Here is a 21,916-nt window from a genome sequence, read left to right as displayed (position 1 = left end):
GTTCTCCTATTGGAGTAGAAACTATTTGTTTCTGAGTACCCATAGAGATACTCTGGACTCTCGTTATTGGTGGCAGTCTTTCTTCCGGAATTAACCGGATCTCCTTCAGATATTTCCTCACCATTTCCAAAGGGGAAATTTAGTAATCTCTGATTATTCTCCATGTATTCTAACTTTTTCTGGATAACAACCCTTTCTTTTATAATTTCAGTCTCTAATGATTTATTTGAGAGATTTGTTCTTCATGTTGTTTAATAATTACAGAATGTTCCTTCAGAGTTACTCCTTGTGCATTAAACCTGGGAGCTAGTAGCAGCACAGTCAGAACGCATCATATTAACAGCTTTTCTAAGGTTGGAGTCCATAGTGGTATGGCCTTCCACAGGTCATCCATAATGACTTTATCAGGCTTAGTAATCTCCCCAAACTGTTCAAATGAAGCAGGCAGTATCTCACCCATTCCTGCAGCGGGCGTTGTTGGTCCTGACATGGTGGGAGCTTGTCCTCCCTTCTCTCCTGCTCCCTCCTTCTCTCCGGGCCTTAGCAGCTGCTCACTTCCCTGGGACAGCTGATCCAACCTCCTCCGATGCAGGATTCCTGCTCCCGTTCTTCCTGAAGTCTGGGGAGCCTTCATATGGCTGGCACGTCAATCCAGCGTCCAACGTTGTATGCTTGGGGCCCGCCGGAGGTCCTGGGCGCATAGCTCCCTTCCTTTTGCCCATCGCAAGGAAAATCAGAGCTGTGAAAGACAAGCAGCACAGCTCCGAAGAAAAAATCAGGAAGCGGTTTTAACAAACCACTAAAGAACAGCGCGTGAGTAAGAATCAGACGGCGGCAGCAAAGAGCTCAGTGCCATCTAGGTCGCCATCTGCTCCTTCTTATTAGTTTCCTCCTTGAGATCTTTTCCCTATCTTTCGTTAAGACCAACATGTACAGGTTACCATATTTCTGACAATAAAAAGAAGACGTATGGCCCCCACCACTCAGTCCTGCCCCCATACAAACTGAGCCACCTCGTCTTCTCTCTTCTCCCTCCACCTCCCCCCAGGATGGATACCTAAACTAAATTAAACCTTAGGCTTATATACCCGCATCTTCTCTATAACAATAGAGCTTGGCACGGTTTACAAAGAATTAGAAAAGAGAACAAATACAATATGAATTAGGAATTTTATGGAGAGGAGCGGAACTTACAACTTTGAAAATAGCCAGTTTTTCAGATGTTTTCAAAATAGTTGGAAAAAGCCCAGATCGCACAGTTGAACAGGAAAATTATTCCACAACTTAGTAATTTTGAAAAGTAGAGATTTCCCTAATTTGCCAGTATAGATAATGCCTTTCAACATTGGAAAGGACAATTTAAATTTTTGAGTACATCTGGTGATATCAGATCTTACAGAATTCCAAGGCAGGGGAATTAAAGGGGGAAGGCTGCCATGCAAGATCTTGAATGTTAAGCAGCCACATTTAAAATAAACCCTGGAAATTATTGGAAGCCAATAAAGTTTGTGCAGAAGCAGAGAAACATGATAAAATTTTACTTTTTGCAAAGATAAGCCTAGCTGCAGTATTCTGGATCAATTGAAGTCTTTGAAAGCTTTTCTTGGTTAAGCTTAAATAGACTGAATTGCAATAGTCCAGCCTCGAAAGAATGATTGATCGAACAAGGACAGCAAAAATGTTGATGGAAACAGGATCTCACTTTCCTCAAACATATGGAGACTGAAAAAACATTTTTTTAAACCAGAGAATTAAGATGGTCGTGAATGAAAGCGTTGAGTCTATAATGACACCCAAAACTTTACTTGAGAATTCAATTTGCAGTGAGGATCCTGAAGGCAACAGAACGGACGAAGGTAGCTGCTTTAATTCTGGGCCAAGCCAAAGTAATTTTGTTTTAGGCTCATTCAGCTTCATTTGTTTAGTAAGAGCCCATGACTGAAGTTTCGTTATACATTCTGCTATATTCCCAACGAAGTTAATGAAATTTGAGTCTATCTCGGACATGGGCAAACTACGGTCCACGGGCCATATCCGGCCCGTTTAGTTTTTTAATCCAGCTTGCAGCATCAGAGGCATCCGTAGTTTGCCCATGTCTGCAGCGTATTGCAGGGTTTCTCAATGCGCGGTACACAGGCCGCCCATCCGCTCACCGTTACATTTACTTACAGCCTTCCGGTGCTGCAATGAAGAGAAGGGCTGAGCGTGTACCCACAAGCTTTCCCCCGATGTCAGTTCTGATGTCAGAGAGAAGGCCAGCCAATCCCGGACCTTCTCTCCGACATCAGAATTGATGTTGGGGGAAGGCTTGTGGGCATGCATCTGGCCCTACCCTTCCCTTTGTTGCAGCAACAGTGGGGCTATAAATAAAATAAATGTAGCAGATGAGCGGTGGCAAACGAGCAATGGACAGGTGGTGGACCGGGAGGGGGGAGGAGAAATCGGTGGCAGGTCGGCTTGGGGGCAGACAGGCTGACTTCAGCGTGGCTACGGGGAGGGCGGGAAGTAATTAAATGCAGATGGTTCGGGTTGGCGGCAGGCATGATTCGGTGCGGCTTCAGGATGGAGGGAGGAAGGGGGCACTACGGACACAAGATGGAGGCACTGGGGGCATAGGAAGGAGGCACTGGGGGCATAGGAAGGAGGCACTGGGGGCACCAAGGACATAGGAAGGAGGCACTGGGGCACTAAGGACATAGGAAGGAGGCACTGGGGGCACCAAGGACATAGAAAGGAGGCACTGGGGACATAGGAAGGAGACACTGGGGGCACCAAGGACATAGGAAGGAGGCACTGGGGGCATAGGAAGGGGCACCAAGGTATAGGAAGCAGGCACTGAAGCGCTAAGGACATAGGAAGGAGGCACTGAGGGCACTAAGGATATAGGAAGGAAGCACTGAGGGCATAGGAAGGAGGCACTGGGGCACTAAGGATATAGAAAGGAAGCACCGGGGGCATAGAAAGGAGGCACTGGGGCACTAAGGACATAGGAAGGAGGCACTGGGGACATAGAAAGGAGGCACTGGGGACATAGGAAGGAGACATTGGGGGCACCAAGGACATAGGAAGGGGCACTAAGAACATAGGAAGGAGGCACAATGCTTCCCCCCTCCCCCCGTTGCCCGGCCCCTCTATCAAATTTAAGAACCCATTGTGGCCCACAGGTCAAAATGTTTGCCCACCCCTGGTCTATCTCAAGGAGAACAAAGATGTCATCTGCATACGTATATAGTGTTTCGCAGGGGGATAAACTGAAAAGCTTCAAAGTAGTCATGTAGATGTTGAAAAGAACAGATGATAGAGGTGATTCCTGCAGAACTCCCCCATGATGGCTTCCAAGATGATGACTTAGTGCCATTCATATTAACAGTGTATGAACGAGATCGTAAGAATTTTGAAAACCAGTCTAAGACTGTGGAATCAATACCTATCTTGGAGAGTTGGTAAATCAAAATATTGTGGTGAATGACGTCAAAGGCCGCCAACAGATTGGATTGTAGCAAAACTGCAAACTTATTGCGTGATTGCAATTGCTGAGCCTTTGAGATTAATGAGATCAATAGAGATTTGGTACTGAGATTAGGTCTGAATTCATATTGGCAAGATAAAAAAAATGGAAAATCTAGCATTTTAGTCAGTAGGGGAATATTTGCTATAGGTTGATAGCTAAACGTGAAGATGGATATAAATCAGCTTTATTCAATAATGGGGACAGAACAATGTGACCCATCTCTACAGAAAAAGACCTGATGATAATTAATAAGTTTGTAAGATGAAATGGCATGAGTAAGAATTTTCTCATATAAATATGAAGGGAATGGGTCCAAAGCACATTTGCAGGATCTTAATTTATGACACAGGTTTGAGACCTGGGCCTCAGATACATACTCAATGGCTGCCCAGATTCTGTCTGCTGGAATTGCGATTGGATTAATATCAACCGACACCAGAGAATTATAAGAAACTAATGATGGTAAAGAGTCTCTTATGACAGCAACCTTTTCATTAAAAAATCTTGCTAAGTCATCCATTACTGGAGAAGAACGGTGTATTGACAAGTCATTGTTAGCGATTGTTGGATCTGATAATTTTATTGCCGTAGAAATTTTTCCTATCTTTTTTTAGTGTTGCGTTATAAGACCTAATACTATCTATCCTTCTTTGACTGTCTGTCAGCAGGGGATCTTGATTTTTTTTCCATTTACGCTTGGCATTTCTGTTTCAGTTCTCTGTGATAAGGAAGGTACCAGGGAGCCTTACGAGAGTAAGAAACCGTCTTTGTAGACAGAGTAGCAAGTGAACAATAGGTGGACTCAGAAAGGTTTACCCAATTGTGCCAGTTGACTTCTGAGGCATCAGGTCTAAGGGAGAAAGCAAACTGTTTAAGAAATTGGGTCTAAAATTGTTCACTCACAATTTTCTTCTGGAAGATAATAAGTTTTGGAGTACAAGATTGAGGCCCAAGATGAGACATGAAGACAGGAAGCACCCAGAAAGTGATCAGACCATGAGAACTTGCTTCCCAACAAACATCCTCAATAAAGTTTTATGATCAGTAAGATTGAGAAAACTAATGATCATCAAGAGAGTGCCCTTTTTCATGAGTTGGAGCGGTCTTAAGAGGAGGGAAAACCCAGAGAGGTGAGAAAACTGCTGAGTTTGATAACATCCTTATTAGCGTTATCATCTAAAATTAAGAATTAATGTCATAAATAATCAATAGTCTTTGGAATTTTGGGAAAGCACTTGTATGGCCTCAAATACTAGTTTCAGAAGATTTGTTCCAGGGAATCAGGGGGACGATAAAATAACAAAATACCTAATGGGTGACGAGAGAGCTTATTGATAACAGTAGCTAGTGTTGCATCGTTACCTTTTTCAAGAGGCTGTATGTCAAAAAATAATTTGTAGAGAAGTGCCAAACCCCTTCCTTTCTTGTATGCCTTTACTGCCAAAGAGCACGCCTTCCGCTGCTGCGAAAAAACAGGATCACAGACAGGAATGACTACGCAAGATACAGTGGTGGTCCTCGACCAGGGGGGATAGCTTTATAGTATGTTGGGCTGTTTAAGCCATCAGTTCTGCTATAGATCATTACTGACTCCCTGTGCGAGCTACAGTTAGACTCCCAGCAGTCTCTGTCCACTTTGTGCTTTATGCTGAATGGAATGAGAGCCCAGTCTACATCTTTTCCCTGGCATCTTGATATGATATGAGTGTTTTTAGTCATGGAGCATTGGGATGCTCCTGAAGGCGTATTAAAGGTAGCAACACAATGGCCTAGACTATATCCAATGCACAGAATGTCAGCAGATGTTCGCCCAGCCTATGGTGGATTCCTTAGTAGGCAAAACAAAGAGAAATCCAACAAGGTTTGCAGTGACAGTGAGCACAAAAAACAAAAAAGAGACTGCAGAGAGGAATGTACAAGGTAGCAGGAACTTTATAAAAAGTCAATAAAATATTGTAATCCAGAAAGTGGCTCTCATTTACATGGAGAACGGACCCAACACGGTCCGTGTTTCAGAGAAACGCTCCTTCAGGAGTCCAAATTATCCTATGCTTCGCTTATAGAGAACCATATGGAATACGATGGTATTGTATAAAGTCCTTAAAATTTGTGAATTTAAGACAAAAACATGCTCAATGTGAACACTGCTAGCGAAAGTGACTATGATCCTTAAGACAGTTAGAAGTGATAGCCTTGGGAATCAAAGTGGCTGCACCGGCCTCTTTTGTAGCACCTGCTTGTCATACCAGGTTGTGAGATTTTACCCTGGAGGCAGCAAGCCTTTGCCCCAGCTTCTGTCAACAGGGGTGAATTATGTGACTGATGCTTTCTATGACATCAGGGTCATGAGCAAAGTCTCAGCTTATTCTATCTCAGCCTGAAGAATGCTCTGGACATGGCCAGAGTAGCATATAATTGGCCGAAGTCTTTACCTAACAGCAGCCCATGAATCTTGAAAGGCTTAGGGCGATGTGGTTTTCATAGATCCAGACGCTTTTGGCAGTACTCAGGAGGTGCCCTTAGCTCAGAGATCTCTCGGGGATCAAAGACAGAGGTTTTCAGGAACTAGGCGGAACCCAGCCTCCAGTTCTTGTCCTGCTTTGGCTTCCAAGAAAGCATAATGATGCCAGGTCCAGAGCCGCTCCCCTGAGGATAGGGAGTCGGCTCTCGGAGTACACGAAGGCCTGGACACAGATATCTTCAGACAGTTGGGTGCTATAGATTATTCAGAGCGGTTACAAGCTTAATTCACCTATCCCTTACAGACTTGTTTGTGGACTCCCCGATAGGGCGATCAGAGAAGATGGGCAAAGTCTTAGCAACAGTGCAGAGATTGGTAGAACTTTAGGCCATAGAGCCCATGCCACCCAAAGAATCGGGGCAGATACTTCATATACTTTATAGTGCCCAAGAAAGGCTCAAAAGATTGGAGATCCATTCTGGATCTCATGCATATCAATGGCGCTGAAAGTTCCATGCTTTCATATGGAAACAGTGTGGTCGGTCATCGCACTGGGGAAATTTCTGGTTTCCCTGGATTTAGACAAAAGCCTACCTGTATATTGATGTAGAAAACCTGTGTGGCACACTTTAAACTACATTTCTCAGCAACCTGGAAAGCTTTTCTTTTACAAGCTAAACTGAAGAATTCTTTCACACACCGGCTGTAGCAGGGACCTAATCTTTTTATTGTAAACTAGAAGTGAATTTCTCCCATCCCCCTCTTTTCTGGAATATTCCAGTTAGCTGTGCTGTGCTTCCTTCGTCATTGAGGCCTTTCTAGGCTTTTTCTCCAGTATCAACTTCCATGTTAACATTTTCTTATCATTTTTTAGAGCAGAATTGTATGTTGGGAAGTCTCCCCATACCCCTCCTCATGTGTTTCTATATAGGGCTGTCACCACCTTTGGTACAAACTGAAGGGGGCAGCAGAGTCCTTTGGTGAAGGAGGAAGTATTGAAAAACTGGAGTGGGTTCCTTTTGCATGGTTTGCGAGCATGGGGACAATACCCTGGTGTTCAGCATGACACACCTTATGTATTTGATTACTGTAATGTGATACTGTTGGGTGTTCCGGGGGTGGTGTTGAAAGCTTTGCAGATATTGGGGTTATCGTTATCAGGGTGTTATTCCGGCTCCAGAAAAATGAATATGTAACATATCAAGCTTTATTGGCTGAAAATTGAGTTCAGAATTAAGTATAAACTATTACTGCTGGTTTACCTGAGTATACAAGGGTGTGCTCCACGATATCTGATGGACGGTGTAATTTCCTTACATTGGTTGCAAAAGCTGCGCTCGCAACACATGACCTGGCGATTCCATTAAGAAAAGAGCTGAGCCTGCAGGCAGTGAGTGGGGGCCTCTTCATATTGTGGCCACAGGGGGGGTGAGATAAAGTTGTTCGGGGCGGGGGGGGAGGTTCCTGTTCTCGCGGGGGGGGGTGCCGATTTGAGCGTGGGGGGCCTTTGCGAGCAGGGGGGGAGCGGTTCTCGTGCCGGTGCTAGATGCCCTGGCCTCGGGGGGGGGGGGGGAATGTATCAAAGCGAGTTTCCATTATTTCCTATGGGGAAATTCGCTTTGATAAATGAGCATTTTGGATTACGAGCATGCTCCTGGAACGGATTATGCTCGTAATCCAAGGTACCACTGTACTTCGCCTTGTAAAAGGCGGATTATAAATAAATAAACCATAAACATGGAATTGTAAAGAATTCCCTGAATACAGTTATGCCCTTAATTCCAAACCACACATTTGTTTAGAAATCCCTCAGTGATTTTTGAAAATTAGTCACCCTGATATTTATAGGAAGGAATAAAGATAGATTATGGATGATTTATGAGAGAGAAACTGAAATATAGGTCAAGAATGCCTTTGATATGGAGTAATCACTAGTTCAAGGTACTGCACATTCTGTCCTAGATGCTGCAAAAGAAAGCCAGTTAATTATTCTAAATGTTTAGCCTTCCTGTAATTAGTGATCATTTTTTGTTTTTGTTTTTTCCATTTCTGGTGAGCACACTGTGTGTAGCTGTATGTTGAAGGTGATTTTCTGATTTGTTAAGTTCTGATGGTTTCAGATGTACGAAGTTAATGAATTACTAATGAATGAATGTATTAGTATATAAGCATAAAAGCATAATGCATTAACTCTCTCACTTAGGACCAGTAACCAAGCACAACTTTATTTTCCTCTACCACTTATTTATATATAGCGAATTTACATGCAGAATTTGCAAGTATACAGAAATAGTATAGTCAGATGTTAAAAATGAAGGTGGTTTTGTTGAGTTTATGTATTTATGCAAAATGATTTTTTCCCTTCACTGAGCTGAGACTTAACTTGAATAGTTCCTATATAAAATTCGTATAGATTCTTGAAGCAGCATAAGTAGATTTATTTTCTAGTTAGCAGAAGCCCTCACTAACCCACCCCACCCCCCTTTTTACTAAGCTGCAGTAGAGATTTCTACCATGGCCTAGGGCGCTAAGTGCTCTGACGCTCATAGGAATATTATAAGCGTCGGAGCATTTAGTGCTCTAGGCTGTGGTAGAAACCTCTACTATGGCTTAGTAAAAGGGGGAGGGGGTAAATGTGCATGTAATTAATACTTTGTCCACTTTTATATATATATTAAGCTTCAGAGATTTAAGTCTGCTTTTACCTCAGACTGCTTAATTGCATTTCTTTGAATCTGTTGGTAGATGTAGAAAGGAAGAGAATCTACGAGGTGCTCAAAGATGCAACAAGGGCAGCATTGTCTGTATTCTTTCCGTTGAGTTTGTTGATACTGTGCTGCATCTAGTAATAAAGTTTTCTGGGTGAATAAGCTCTTTGATTTATAATAATGGTACTATACAGGAAATGTTATGGTACTACTGTGTGTGAAAGCAGTATATAATGAATAAATAAAACAAACAATTACCGTATTTTCACATAGATAACGCGCACCCATGTAAAACGCGCACACCGGTATAGCGCGCAAAAAACACACATTTATGTACAGAAATTTTTATATACCGCGCACACCCGTATACCGCGCATGCTGCCCGACTCTCCCGTCGCCGCCTGACTCTCCTTTCGCCAGCCCCGACTCTCCTCTGGCCACCCCGATTCTCCTTTCGCCCGCCCGACTCTCCTCTCCACCTTGAAGTCCTGTCCCCACCCTGAAAGCCTGATGCCCCCCCCCCCCCGACGTCCGATTCACCCCCCCAGGACCGCTCGCACCCCCACCCCGAAGGAACCGCTCGCACGCACCCGCACTCCCCACCCCGAAGGACTGCTCGCACACACTCCCACCCGCACCCGCACCCCCCCCCCTGAAGGACCGCTCGCACCCCCACAGCCTCCCGACCCCCCCCCCATCATGTAGAAGCTCCTACCGGTGTCCTGCTGCTTCCTCTTAGCGGTCCCGACTCCCCGACACGATCGGGGCAAGAGGGCTTGAGCTCAAGCCCTCTTGCCCCAGCCAACCGCGGCACCCCTGACACGATCGGGGCAAGAGGGAGCTCAAGGCCCTCATTGCCCCAGCCAACCGCGGCACCCCCGACACGATCGGGGCAAGAGGGAGCTCAAGCCCTCTTGCCCCCCCCGACTCCCCGACACGATCGGGGCAAAAGGGAGCCCAAGCCCTCTTGCCCCGCCGACTCTCCAACTCCCCGACAATATCGGGCCAGGAGGGAGCCCAAGTCCTCCTGGCTCTTGCGAACCCTCCCCCCCGCTAGTTTTTCGGGCCAGGAGGGAGCCCAAACCCTCCTGGCCACGGCAACCCCCTACCCCCACCCCGCACTACATTACGGGCAGGAGGGATCCCAGGCCCTCCTGCCCTCGACGCAAACCCCCCTCCCCCCAACGACCGCCCCCCCAAGAACCTCCGACCGCCCCCCCAGCCGACCCGCGACCCCCCTGGCCGACCCCCCACGACACCCCCCACCCCCCTTCCCCGTACCTTTGTATAGTTGGCCGGACAGACGGGAGCCAAACCCGCCTGTCCGGCAGGCAGCCAACGACGGAATGAGGCCGGATTGGCCCATCCGTCCCAAAGCTCCGCCTACTGGTGGGGCCTAAGGCGCCTGGGCCAATCAGAATAGGCCCGGGAGCCTTAGGTCCCTCCTGGGGGCGGGGCCTTGGGCACATGGTCGGTGTTGAGCCCATGTGCCTCATGCCCCGCCCCCAGGTGGGGACGTAAGGCTCCCGGGGCCTATTCTGATTGGCCCAGGCGCCTTAGCCCCACCAGTAGGTGGAGCTTTGGGACGGATGGGGCCAATCCGCCCTCATTCCGTCGTTGGCTACCTGCCGGACAGGCGGGTTTGGCTCCCGTCTGTCCGCCAACTATACAAAGGTACGGGGAAGGGGGTGGGGGGTGTCATGGGGGTCGGCCAGGGGGGTCGCGGGTCGGCTGGGGGGGCGGTCGGAGGTTCTTGGGGGGGCGGTCGTTGGGGGGAGGGGGGTTTGCGTCGAGGGCAGGAGGACCTGGGATCCCTCCTGCCCGTAATGTAGTGCGGGGTGGGGGTAGGGGGGTCACCGTGGCCAGGAGGACCTGGGATCCCTCCTGCCCGTAATGTAGTGCGGGGTGGGGGTAGGGGGGTCACCTTGGCCAGGAGGGTTTGGGCTCCCTCCTGGCCCGAACAACTAGCGGGGGGGGGGGGGATCGCCAGGGCCAGGAGGACTTGGGCTCCCTCCTGGCCCGATATTGTCGGGGAGTTGGGGAGTCGGCGGGGCAAGAGGGCTTGGGCTCCCTTTTGCCCCGATCGTGTCGGGGAGTCAGGGGGGCAAGAGGGCTTGAGCTCCCTCTTGCCCCGATCGTGTCGGGGGTGCCGCGGTTGGCTGGGGCAAGAGGGCTTGAGCTCCCTCTTGCCCCAATCGTGTCGGGACCGCCAAGAGGAAGCAGCAGGACACCGGTAGGAGCTTCTACATGATGGGGGGGGGTCAGGAGGCTGTGGGGGTGCGAGCGGTCCTTCGGGGTGGGGGTGCGAGCGGTCCTGCGGGGGGGGGGGGTGTGAATCAGACGTGGGGGGGAACTATGTAAAAAAATTTTTGTACAACGCGCTCACGCGTATAACGCGCAAGGGTGTGCGCGGTACGTAAAAACCACATATAACGCGTGCGTTATATGCGAGAAAATACGGTATATAGTGGTGTATGCAGTGGTGTCACATACACTAGTATCATAAAGGATAGTTTGCTCAATGAACTTACTGTCAAGACATGACAGGCAGACAAGACTATATGAGTTAGGAATAAATTGGAGTAAAAATATAATGTTTCAAAGAAGCAGAAAACCTGTGAGGGAATCTTTGGGACCGTTGGATGATCAAGGAGCAAAAGACGTGCTCAGGAAGGATAAGGCCATAGCAGAAAGACTGAATGAATTCTTTGCTTTGGTCTTTACGGAATCTTTGGGACCGTTGGATGATCAAGGAGCAAAAGACGTGCTCAGGAAGGATAAGGCCATAGCAGAAAGACTGAATGAATTCTTTGCTTTGGTCTTTACGGAAGAAGATGTAAGAGATCTACCTGAACCAGAAATGGGTTTTCAAGGGTGATGTGGAGGAACTGAAAGAAATCTCTGTGAATCTGGAAGTTGTACTAAGCCAAATCGACAAGTTAAAAAGTGATAAATTGCCAGAACCGGATGGTATACATCCCAGGGTACTAAAAGAACTCAAACATGAAATTGCTGACCTGCTGTTAGCGATCTGTAACCTGTCGCTAAAATCATCTGTAGTACCTGAAGATTGGAGGGTGGCCAATGTTGCGCTGATTTTTAAAAAGGGCTCCAGGGGAGGTCTGGGAAATTACAGCTGGGCAAAATGGTAGAAGCAATTATAAAAAATAAAATTGTGGAACATGTAGACATACATGATTTAATGAGACGGGGTCAGCATGGGTTCAGCTGAGGGAAATCGTGCCTCACCAATTTGCTTGACTTCTTTAAAAGGTGTGAATAAATATGTGGATAAAGGTGGGCCGTTGATATAGTGTATCTAGATTTTCAGAAACCTTTTGATAAAGTTCCTCACGAGAGGCTCCTGAGAAAATTAAATCATTTGTGGATTAGTTGTTGGTTATCGGATAGAAAACAGAGGGTATTGTTAAATGGACATTTTTCTCAATGGAGGAGAGTAAACAGTGGAATACCGCAGGGGTCTGTACTGGGACCGGTGCTATTTAACTTATTTATACATGATCTGGAAATTGGAACGACGAGTGTGGTGATCATATTTGCAGATGACACTAAACTGTTCAAAGTTGTTAAAACGCATGCGGACTGTGAAAAGTTGCAAGCGGATCTTAGGAAATTGGAAGACTGGGCATCCAAACGACAGATGAAATTTAATGTGAACAAATGCAAAGTGATGCACATTGAGAAGAATAACCTGAATCACAGTTACTGGATGCTAGGATCCACAGTGGGGATTAGTGCCCAAGAAAAAGATCTGGGTGTCATTGTAGATAATACGATGAAACCTTCCGTCCAATGTGCGGCGGCAGCCAAAAAAGCAAATAGGATGCTAGGAATTATTAAGAAAGGGATGGTTAGCAAGACTAAGAATGTTATCGCTCCATGGTGCAACCTCATCTGGAGTATTGCGTTCAGTTCTGGTATCCTTATCTCAAGAAAGATATAGTGGCGCTAGAAAAGGTTCAAAGAAGAGTGACCAAGATGGTAAAGGGGGTGGAACTCCTCTCGTATGAGGAAAGACTAAAACCGATTAGGGCTCTTCAGCTTGGAAAAGAGACGGCTGAGGGGAAATATGATTGAAGTCTACAAAATCCTGAGTGGAGTAGAATGGTAAAAGTGAATCGATTTTTCACACCGTCAAAAATTACAAAGACCAGGGGACACTCGATGAAGTTACAGGGAAATACTTTTAAAACCAATAAGAGGAAATTTTTTTTCACTCGGAGAATAGTTAAGCTCTGGAATGCATTGCCAGAGAATGTGGTAAGAGCGGATAGCGTAGCTGGTTTTAAGAAAGTTTTGGACAAGTTCCTGGAGGAAAAGTCCATAGTCTATTATTGAGAAAGACATGGGAGAAGCCACTGCTTGCCCTGGATCAGTAGCATGGAATACTGCTACTCCTTGGGTTTTGACCAGGTACTAGTGACCTGGATTAGCCACCGTGTGAACGGGTTACTGGGCTTGATGGACCATTGGTCTGACCTAGTAAGGCTGTTCTTATGTTCTTATGATTTAATTAGTTTAGTCTCTGCTTCACAAAATATAGATTCTACTTATATTTACAGCTCTATCTAGGTTAGATAGTCTATAGAGAAAAGAGGGTAAGTCAAGATACGGGAGCCTCCCAAAAACAAATGGTGCCATCTTGTAAGAAAAGGCACTTCAGAGAGACCAACTTTCACACATTTAAAATTAATTAGGGAAATACAGCTTTCCATTTGTTTATGGATTCTACGTAAGTTAGAAATCAATTTTATATAGCCAGGATACATTGTGAGCCTGCCGGTGCCGGGTTTTGCAAATGGCCACCGGCCAGGGCTCAGTAAAGACCGACCTTGACGTGCCTTCAAAGGAAGTTGAAGGTCCTGCTGGTTCTTAATAGTATAAAGAAAAACAAATGTCAGGAACAATAAAGTGTTTCAAAAAGAACTTGAGTCCAACTTTATTTCTCCGGTAGCAAACGGCTACAGTTTAGGCTTTGCACTCAAACATAAACATAAAATTTGGGCTTACAAAAAATACAGCCCACACCTTTCTTGCAGGTAAGTCCAAAATGGTTTTATTGTAGCCTTGCCCTGTCAGTCCCACAGTCAAAAAGGGCAAAATACGGCTACCGGAACACCCAGCCTTTACACTGGTCATTCACAATGGTTTTTAAACACTGTTAGAATGTGCTGCCTAGGCCTGGTTTTTAACAGGCCTTCCCCAGCCAACTTAACAAACAGCTGGTGGGGGAGGGGAGTAGCAGAATCCACTTATTTAAAGCTTGCCAAAAATTGGCCCCACAATCCCACCCTGAGGATCTTACGTGGATTCTCCCCACTACTACCCTTTTCACCCGGTCAGCCACAAAGTCACATCCAAACAGAGAAAAAGGCAAAAGTAAAAATGTTCAACAAAACACTTCCTTCACTGTCTCAGGCAATAAGGCACACCTGCAGCCGTGAACCTAGCACTGCTCACGCTGCCTGCACTCGCCTGGTGCTTCCAGACAGCCCCAAAAGAAAACCAGATTCAAAAGCAAACAAAAACAGCAAAGAAATCCAACTTAGCTTTGATCCATGTAGCTTTCCTCTGGTTCCAGGGAAGTATCCATGAGTTCTATGGTGTCCTGGCTGGCTGGCTGGTTTGCCTCAGGGACAGTGGTAACATCTGCCATCTCAATGTCCTGATTCTGTGATGATTCAGGAGCCGAGTCCCTCGAGCCTCCTTCCTGGGCTGACCCAGGGCAGACTGAATTGTTTCTTCTCAGCTCAGCCTCTAAAGCCCTGAGCTGGCCACGCCCTAACCTGTAAGGGGGAAGGACAACCTGTTGCTGCTGCTGAGTTTTCTGTTTAGCTTTAATTGGACCCAGCAGTTGTGCCTTAGCTGAGCTGTGAGTCTGCCTCTTAGGCTTTTCTTTTTTGTAAGGCACCTCCTGCTGCTCCAGGCTGTTCTCACTATCATCTTCCCCTCCCCAGGGTTCTGTAACCTGGTGGTTCAATGGGAACTCAGACTCTATCTGTTTGTCTGAGCTTAGCCTGTCACTCTGGTTAGCCCTTTTCAGGGTAAGGCTTGGATTTAGAGGAGATAGACCTGGCACAACCCTTGCCTTAAGACTAGGGTTGTGACAACATGGATGCAGAACTTCCAAGATATGTGATTATTATTATTTTGAAAAGACAATGAGTTTTACACAAAAAGCATTTCCTGTATTCTGAAAATAATTCCTTACTCAGCTTGTTGAATTTCCTTGTAATATTCACATATTACTCCTGTTCATATGCTGGCTAAAGGGAGAGATTCTAATCTCATTAGAATCTATTGTAATCCATTTATTGTTGAGTACATTGCTATATAGACTTGTTATGCTTGCCAGAAGTTAAATTCAGAGTTCATTCTTGTCAGACCAGTGAAATTTGCCCTTCTGCCAGCAGATGAAGACAGCAAATTTGCTAGATTTTCTTGAAATGTTGGTGCAGTTACAGCCCTTCCACATTTCTGGATTGGCTAACCAGTTTTGTAAATACAAGCTTGAAGCATGGTCTGTATCCCAAATCCCTATCAGCTATTGTACTGACTTCGATTCTTAAGACTGCAGGAGCAGACCTAATTAATCAAGGCAGAGAACTTTAGACCAGTGGCTAGAATACCATAGCCAGCTAAACTACTAGTTTTGTGCCAGCTCCCAACTAACTGACTTCTTAATCAAGGTAGATGGATTCCATAACTCGGAACATAGGTTCCAATCTATGCATAGTACAGAATTGTTACTGCTGGAACTGACATCAAAAGGCCAAATCTTACCTAATCAGGAGTATACAATCTGTACGACTACAGTTTGACATCTCAGCTGCATTCAGTTCAGTGGACCATTCTCTTACTTTTTAGGCTAAGCAAACTAGGTGTACAAAATATGGTATTGGAATGGATCGAAGAGTTCTTAACCACCAGAAAATATGAAGTAAGGAAGGGTAATGACAAATTTAAAGTCTAGAAAGCCTTTTGTGGTGTGTTGCAAGGCTCGCCGCTAATTATTTATGCATTTATATACCACTTATAGTCTAAGTGGTTTACATTCAGGTTCTCAAGCATTTTTCCCTACCTGTCCCAGCAGGCTCACACTGGAATGTACCTGGGGCAATGGGGGATTAAGTGACTTGCCCAGGGTCACAAGGAGCAGTGTGGGATTTGAACCCACAACCTCAGGGTGCTGAGGCTGTGGCTCTAACCACTGCACCACACACTCCCCTATTCAATGTATACCTCTCTTCATTAGGTAGAAAATTATCACTCCCACAAATCCACATACTCTCCTATGCAAATGATATTTTCCTGCTGTGTCCAGTGAAGGACACCTTTGAAGCCACCACCCAATACTTAGGAACGGTTGTTGAAAGTCTCTTTGTATGAACAAAGGAAAACTTTCTAAAATTCAACAAACTGAAGACTAAGGTCCTCTGGTTTGGAAACTATAACTCCTTGCCTTATACAGATTTGATGTTGGCAACCAGAGAAAAACTCAAGAAAGAACATCAAAGGTGCTGGGTGTAATTTTAGACTCTAACCTTGCCTTTGCTGACCAGATTAATTCCTTGGTTAGAAAAGTTTTCTACAGACTAAGATAATTAAGATCAATCAGATCTGCTCTGATTCAAGCTAGCTTCAGGACAATGGTTCAAGTGGTTCTACTCCCTTACTTAGACTATTGCAACTCCTTGTACTTCAGAATAGAGCTGCCAGACTAATCTGGCGAATCTGATTTGAGAGCGTGACCCCGCTCATAAGGGAGTTGCATTGGATACACCATAAAGAAGAGAATTCAGTATAAAATGGCTTGCTTGGTCCATAAAGCCATTTAGGCGCCATTTTTACTTTCACTTTGATATTGTTTTCAATGCTGCCGCATGACTGCACATGTGTCCCCTGAGGAAGGTGTTTTCTTATACGCCGAAGCAACAGAACCAAAAGGAAAAGAGGAGTCCAACCTAGTCTGAAGTGAGAAAACCAACCAGGAACAAACAAACCAAAACTGCAGAAATGTACAACGATGTAGGCAAAATTTATTGTGACAACCAAAGTATAATTAAAAACCTTTTTACTCTCAGCGTGACACATCATCCATTTGTTTTTACTGTATTTTTATTAGAATTTTTTGTGACATATGTTTTTTCCCCTTTTCTACCATGGACCCCTGATGAAGGTTGTCCGAAACACGGACCGTGTTGGGTCCCTTGTTTGGTAAAAAGGTTTTTAATTATACTTTGGTTGTCACAATAAATTTTGCCTACATCGTTGTACATTTCTGCAGTTTTGGTTTGGTTGTTCTTATACGCCGAAACAGGGATCCTTGTTGGGACCACCGTTTCAAATAAAGGCTTTATTTTCAGTTGAAAACACACCTTCCTTGCCTTTTTTGTCTGACTAACATTTGCTCCCAACACATGTCTTGGATACCCAACCATCTCATTTGAATGCCATGTTCCACCAGTCCCAAATTAGGTCCCTACTGAGACTCAAAGGCATGCTTATGGGCCCATAAGCCACACATAGGAATGACCACAGATCCAAATACAAATATCCGGAGGCAAGACATCTGAAACAGAAACTGGCAAAATAAAATTAAACACAACTCGCACCACAGGCTCCCTGCACATAACCTTTAAATCGTATGAGAAGACCAGTGTCCAATTTTACAAATCAAGCTATCAGATCCCCCATTACTAGCAGGAAAAAATGCCACTCCTATTCAAACAAATGAGTCCCATACAAATTAGGGTCCCACCCCAAGGTTACCAAAACATCTTTTAAATATAGCTAAAAATTGAAAACGTGTTAAAGGCAGCATAGTTTCATGCACCTGCCAATACAAACCTCCCACAGGCCAAATGGCATGATACTCAAAAGCACAACACACAGGACAATCCATCAACTTGTCACAACTCTTTAAGACAACTCAAACACCTTTCCTCTTTTGGTCAGTCTTAGATTGACCAATATGTAAATATATTCTTCCCACTTCCAGTACAATATCACTGAGCAACAATCCTGTATAACCTTTAGCATACTGAGAAAGCGCTACCAGTTACCTAATACGACAGGCTCCAAAAAAGGCCACACCGAAAGCCAACTTAACAACACTTCCTCAAACCTCGAGGAATATACTGCAGGTAATAAATCAAACAGGGATACCAAACCATCATATAAAATAAGCAATTGTTCAGCTTTAGGCCTCACAGAAATATCAGAACGAGCACACCCTCTCTACATTTTCTTTAACAGGATAGTGTGCAGGCTGACTATCTCAGCAGGCAGATCCTGGATCCAGGAGAGTGTCCTGGAAGGCCTTTGAGGCTGCTGAGGCATCTGTTCAATCTGATGACATTGGCAGTCAACAAAAAAAAGTCTCTCAGTTCTTAAGCCAAAGATTTGAAGCCAGACATGCTGGCATGGACACCCTATTACATCCTTGGCCAGAGAAAGGTCTGTTGTATGTGTTTTCCCCATTGCCCATGATCGGCCAGGTTATTTGCAGAATAGTGACCTACCCGGGGTTGGTAATCCTGGTTATTCCAGATTGGCTGCATCAGCCATGGTATGTAGATCTAGTTCAACTACAGAGAGACAAACATCTCAAATTGCACACTTATCCAACTCTTCTCTCACAAGGTCCGATTGCCCTGAAAGAATTGGAATGATGTGTACTTATGTCATGACACTTGAAAACACAGTTTTTTCACGGAAGGGCTACTCTGAGGTCATAACTAATCTAATCTAATCTAATCTTGTATACCGCATCATCTCCATGTTCGTAGAGCTCGACGCGGTTTACAGTAGGAGAAATAGGAAGGAACTACAACAGAGGGTTAGAGGTAGAAGTGTGAAGAAAATTTAGAGGACTTGGGATGCCAAGATATAAGAGTTTCCTTGATTCCTAAGTTGGAGGGAGACTTACATTTTTTGAGAAAAGCCAGGTTTTCAGATGTTTGCGGAAAACTTGGAGAGAGCTTAAGTTCCGAAGAGGGGAGGTAAGGTTGTTCCAGAGCTCAGTGATTTTGAAGTGGAGGGAGGTCCCTAGCTTTCCTGTGTGGGAAATGCCTTTTAGCGAGGGGAAGGATAGTTTTAATTTGTGGGAGGATCTGGTGGTATTAGGGTTTGAGGAATTCCAAGAAAGAGGGATAAAGGGAGGGAGGATACCATATAGGATTTTGAAAGTTAAACAGGCGCATTTATAGTGGACCCTGGCGATTATCGGAAGCCAGTGGAGCTTGGCCAGGAGCGGGGAGACATGGTCAAATAACTATCCTAAGATCTAAGAAACTGGCAACTGTTACAGCCTATGGTAAGGCTTGAAAATTGTTTCAGCGCTGGCGTGCTAAACAGAATGTAGAGCCCTTTAAGGCCTTGATGTCAGTGGTCCTGGTGTTCCTTCAGGATGGTCTCAAGAAGGGTCTATAGCACAAAACCAAAGTGGAATTGTCCCAATCAGAATGGTGCACACTAAGCAGAAGTGTCCTTCAACTCATCTGCTAAAACCAAATGCCTTTATTCATCCAAAGCCTCATAAAATTTATCCAATGACTCAACGACCCTTTGTGGCTGGAGCACGGCTGCCTTCTAAAATGGCTTCCGTGACCTTTCGTGGCTTCTTGCAGCATTTCCTGTAGTACCATGAGCTGCCGCGAGAAGTCGCAGCAGCCATTTTAAAAGGCAGCTGCGAGGAGGTAGGATCGAGCCCACTGGACCACCAGGTACCTCTGTAGGCCCATGGGGTGGGGGTGTCGAATCATGGGATTTGAATGGAGCTTAAAGGGTTGGGACCTGGAGAGCCGCAGCCACATGGCAGAAGAGCTGCATGTGGTTCGTGAGCCAAAGGTTGCCGACCCCTGGTTTAGGAGGAAAGAGGAGCAGTTCAGTCTTGGACACATTTAGTTTCAGGTGGCGACAGGGTATCCAGGCAGCAATATCAGCCAAATAGGCTGAGAATTTTTTTGAGATTGTAATTTGCTTTAAAATATCAAATATTTGTTGTAACAGTTTTGATTTTGTGTTATGCTTAATTATTGGTATGACTAGTATTCTAAATTGCTTTCATCTAAAGTCATCTAAATGTCTGAGAACTTTTATAGGTTACATAGCTAGATATTCTAAGCATCTGTCTAGGTAATATCTTGTTTTACAGTGGCTGTCACATAGGATTTTATATGGTAGTGTAAAATTAATGGCAAATCTTGTGTAGTGTTAAGGTTAAGCAGGCTAAAATTTTTAATATTCTTTGGTTAATTTTGTTGTATTGTGCCTAGATGAAGAAGAGGGAAACTCTGCTCAGATAAATGAATCTCAAACTACAAAGTGCAGCTTCTCTTAGCTGGGTGTTAGGTTCTGACAAACTTTACGATGTAATTTAAGTGAAATTTCACTTTTCTTTTTCTTGGTTTACACAAAACGTTTTTAACATCTGATGAAAATAAAGAAATTCTTTTGCATATAATGTTTTGTTCCAGGTTCCAAAATACCTGTCGCAGCAGTGGGCAAAAGCTACAGGCAGGGGTGACGTCGGAAAATTGAAAATTGTTAAGTAAGTATTTTTTAATTAAACTTTTAACAAAATGGAAATGGAATTTGACTTTTTAAAATTTTGATCTAGCAGTTTCCTCCTGTACCTTTTGGACAGCTGGAAATGTGGCTGGAATCTAGCACCTTGGGGAAAATTCTAGAAATGGTGCAAATTAAAAATTATTCTATGAAGGGCACTTCCAGGATGAGTGCTCTTTATAGAATAGTGTTGAACACCAAATTTCATGTTCAACTTTGGGCAAGAGGACTTATTCCAACTGAAATCTGGTATAGATCCTGGTTCACAAGTTTGAAGCAGATTTCCGCCATTTTGTAACACTGCGCACATCTTCTTTGAATACTTCTGACTCACCCATGCTTCATTCCCCCTTTTGAGTTGCACATCCAATTTAGGTGCCCATTATTATAGAATAGTGCCCAGATAATAATTAATGCCAATTAAGTGCTTGTTAATTCCAGTAATTAAATCATTGGAGCACAGCAAGTTCCAGAGTTTAACTATTCTTTGTGAAAAAAAAAATTTTTCTTCTATTTGTTTTAAAGATATTTCTGTGTAAGTTCATTGAGTGTCCCCTTGTCTTTCTAATTTTTGAAAGAATAAAAAAATTGGTTCATTTTACCCATTCTACACCATTCAGGATTTTGTAGACCTTGGCCATATTTCACTTCAGCCAAGCTGAAGAGCCCTAACCTCTTTAGCTTTTTTTCATAAGAGTTTCCTTTATCATTTTGGTTGCTCTTTGAACCTTTTCTAATTTCCCTTGTATATTTTTTTTGAGATACAGTGACCAGAATTTCATGCATCAAGGTGAGGATGCACTATGGAACAATAGAGAGGCATTATAATCAATGTTTTCTCCAAGCTACATGGCCACGCATCTTTTGGTAGGACGCCACGCAGCCTGACAGCTCCATCATACAGTTGACACACCAAGAGTTCCCATTCTACTTTGCCAATGCTGCTGCTGCTTTCCTGAATCAACAGCAGCAGCAAACTGAAATCCAGCCATCGTGAGACATTCCTGCACCTACTCACAGCTGCTGGTCCACCCCCTCTGATGTCACTTCCTTCTTCCTGGGAAGAGCTGTCAGTCACAGGTAGATGCAGGAAGTGGAGTCAAGGGGGCTCGGATACTGGATGGAAGGGGTAGAGAAAGAAGGCACATACTGGATGGGAGGAGAGGATAGAGTTAGTGAGATATTGGAGGGGGTGAAGGACAGAGGTGACAAACTAGGTAGTGAAAAGAGAGAATTTAATATAGGTAGAGGCAGATAATAAATTGAAGAAAGCTAAAAGAAAAAGGAGGAGAGAAAACCAAGAAGCAAGAAATCCTGACAAGAGAGTTAAAATGAGGAAAGCAGAAACCAGAGACTGGGACTACAATGGGGGGAAAAAGCAAAGGTAGGAAATAGAATTTTATTTTCTATTTACAATAAAAGTTGAATAGCTACACAAGAGAACCCGAACAACAACCCCATCATAATCTCTCAGCCCACTTTATTGAGCGAATCTCGGACTTCCAGGTACTAACCTTTAAATGAGCAGTAGGGAGAGTTGTATTATTAAGCACTAACATGCACAGCACAAGTACATAGAAATATATAATAAAATAAAGTTGGGAGAATGCTAAGTAGAGAATGTATTGCAAATATGCCTGATTT

At 44.5% G+C, this 21,916-nt stretch overlaps 1 protein-coding gene across 1 annotated transcript in view; it reads left to right on the top strand.

Moving 5' to 3' along the window:
- The window catches only part of GTF2F2 (general transcription factor IIF subunit 2), a 201,648-nt gene that overhangs the window by 8,763 nt on the left and 170,969 nt on the right, over window positions 1–21,916 (top strand). Inside the window, exon 2 of the mRNA XM_033949420.1 lies at window positions 20,182–20,255. Within this exon, the coding sequence (XP_033805311.1) occupies window positions 20,182–20,255 (74 nt within the window). The remainder of the gene's footprint in view (window positions 1–20,181; window positions 20,256–21,916) is intronic.

This window comes from Geotrypetes seraphini, chromosome 6, assembly GCF_902459505.1.
Source record: "Geotrypetes seraphini chromosome 6, aGeoSer1.1, whole genome shotgun sequence".
Taxonomy (NCBI): Eukaryota; Metazoa; Chordata; class Amphibia; order Gymnophiona; family Dermophiidae; genus Geotrypetes; species Geotrypetes seraphini.
The sequence above is the reverse complement of the archived record's forward strand: the minus strand, read 5'-3'. Positions and strand labels throughout refer to the sequence as shown.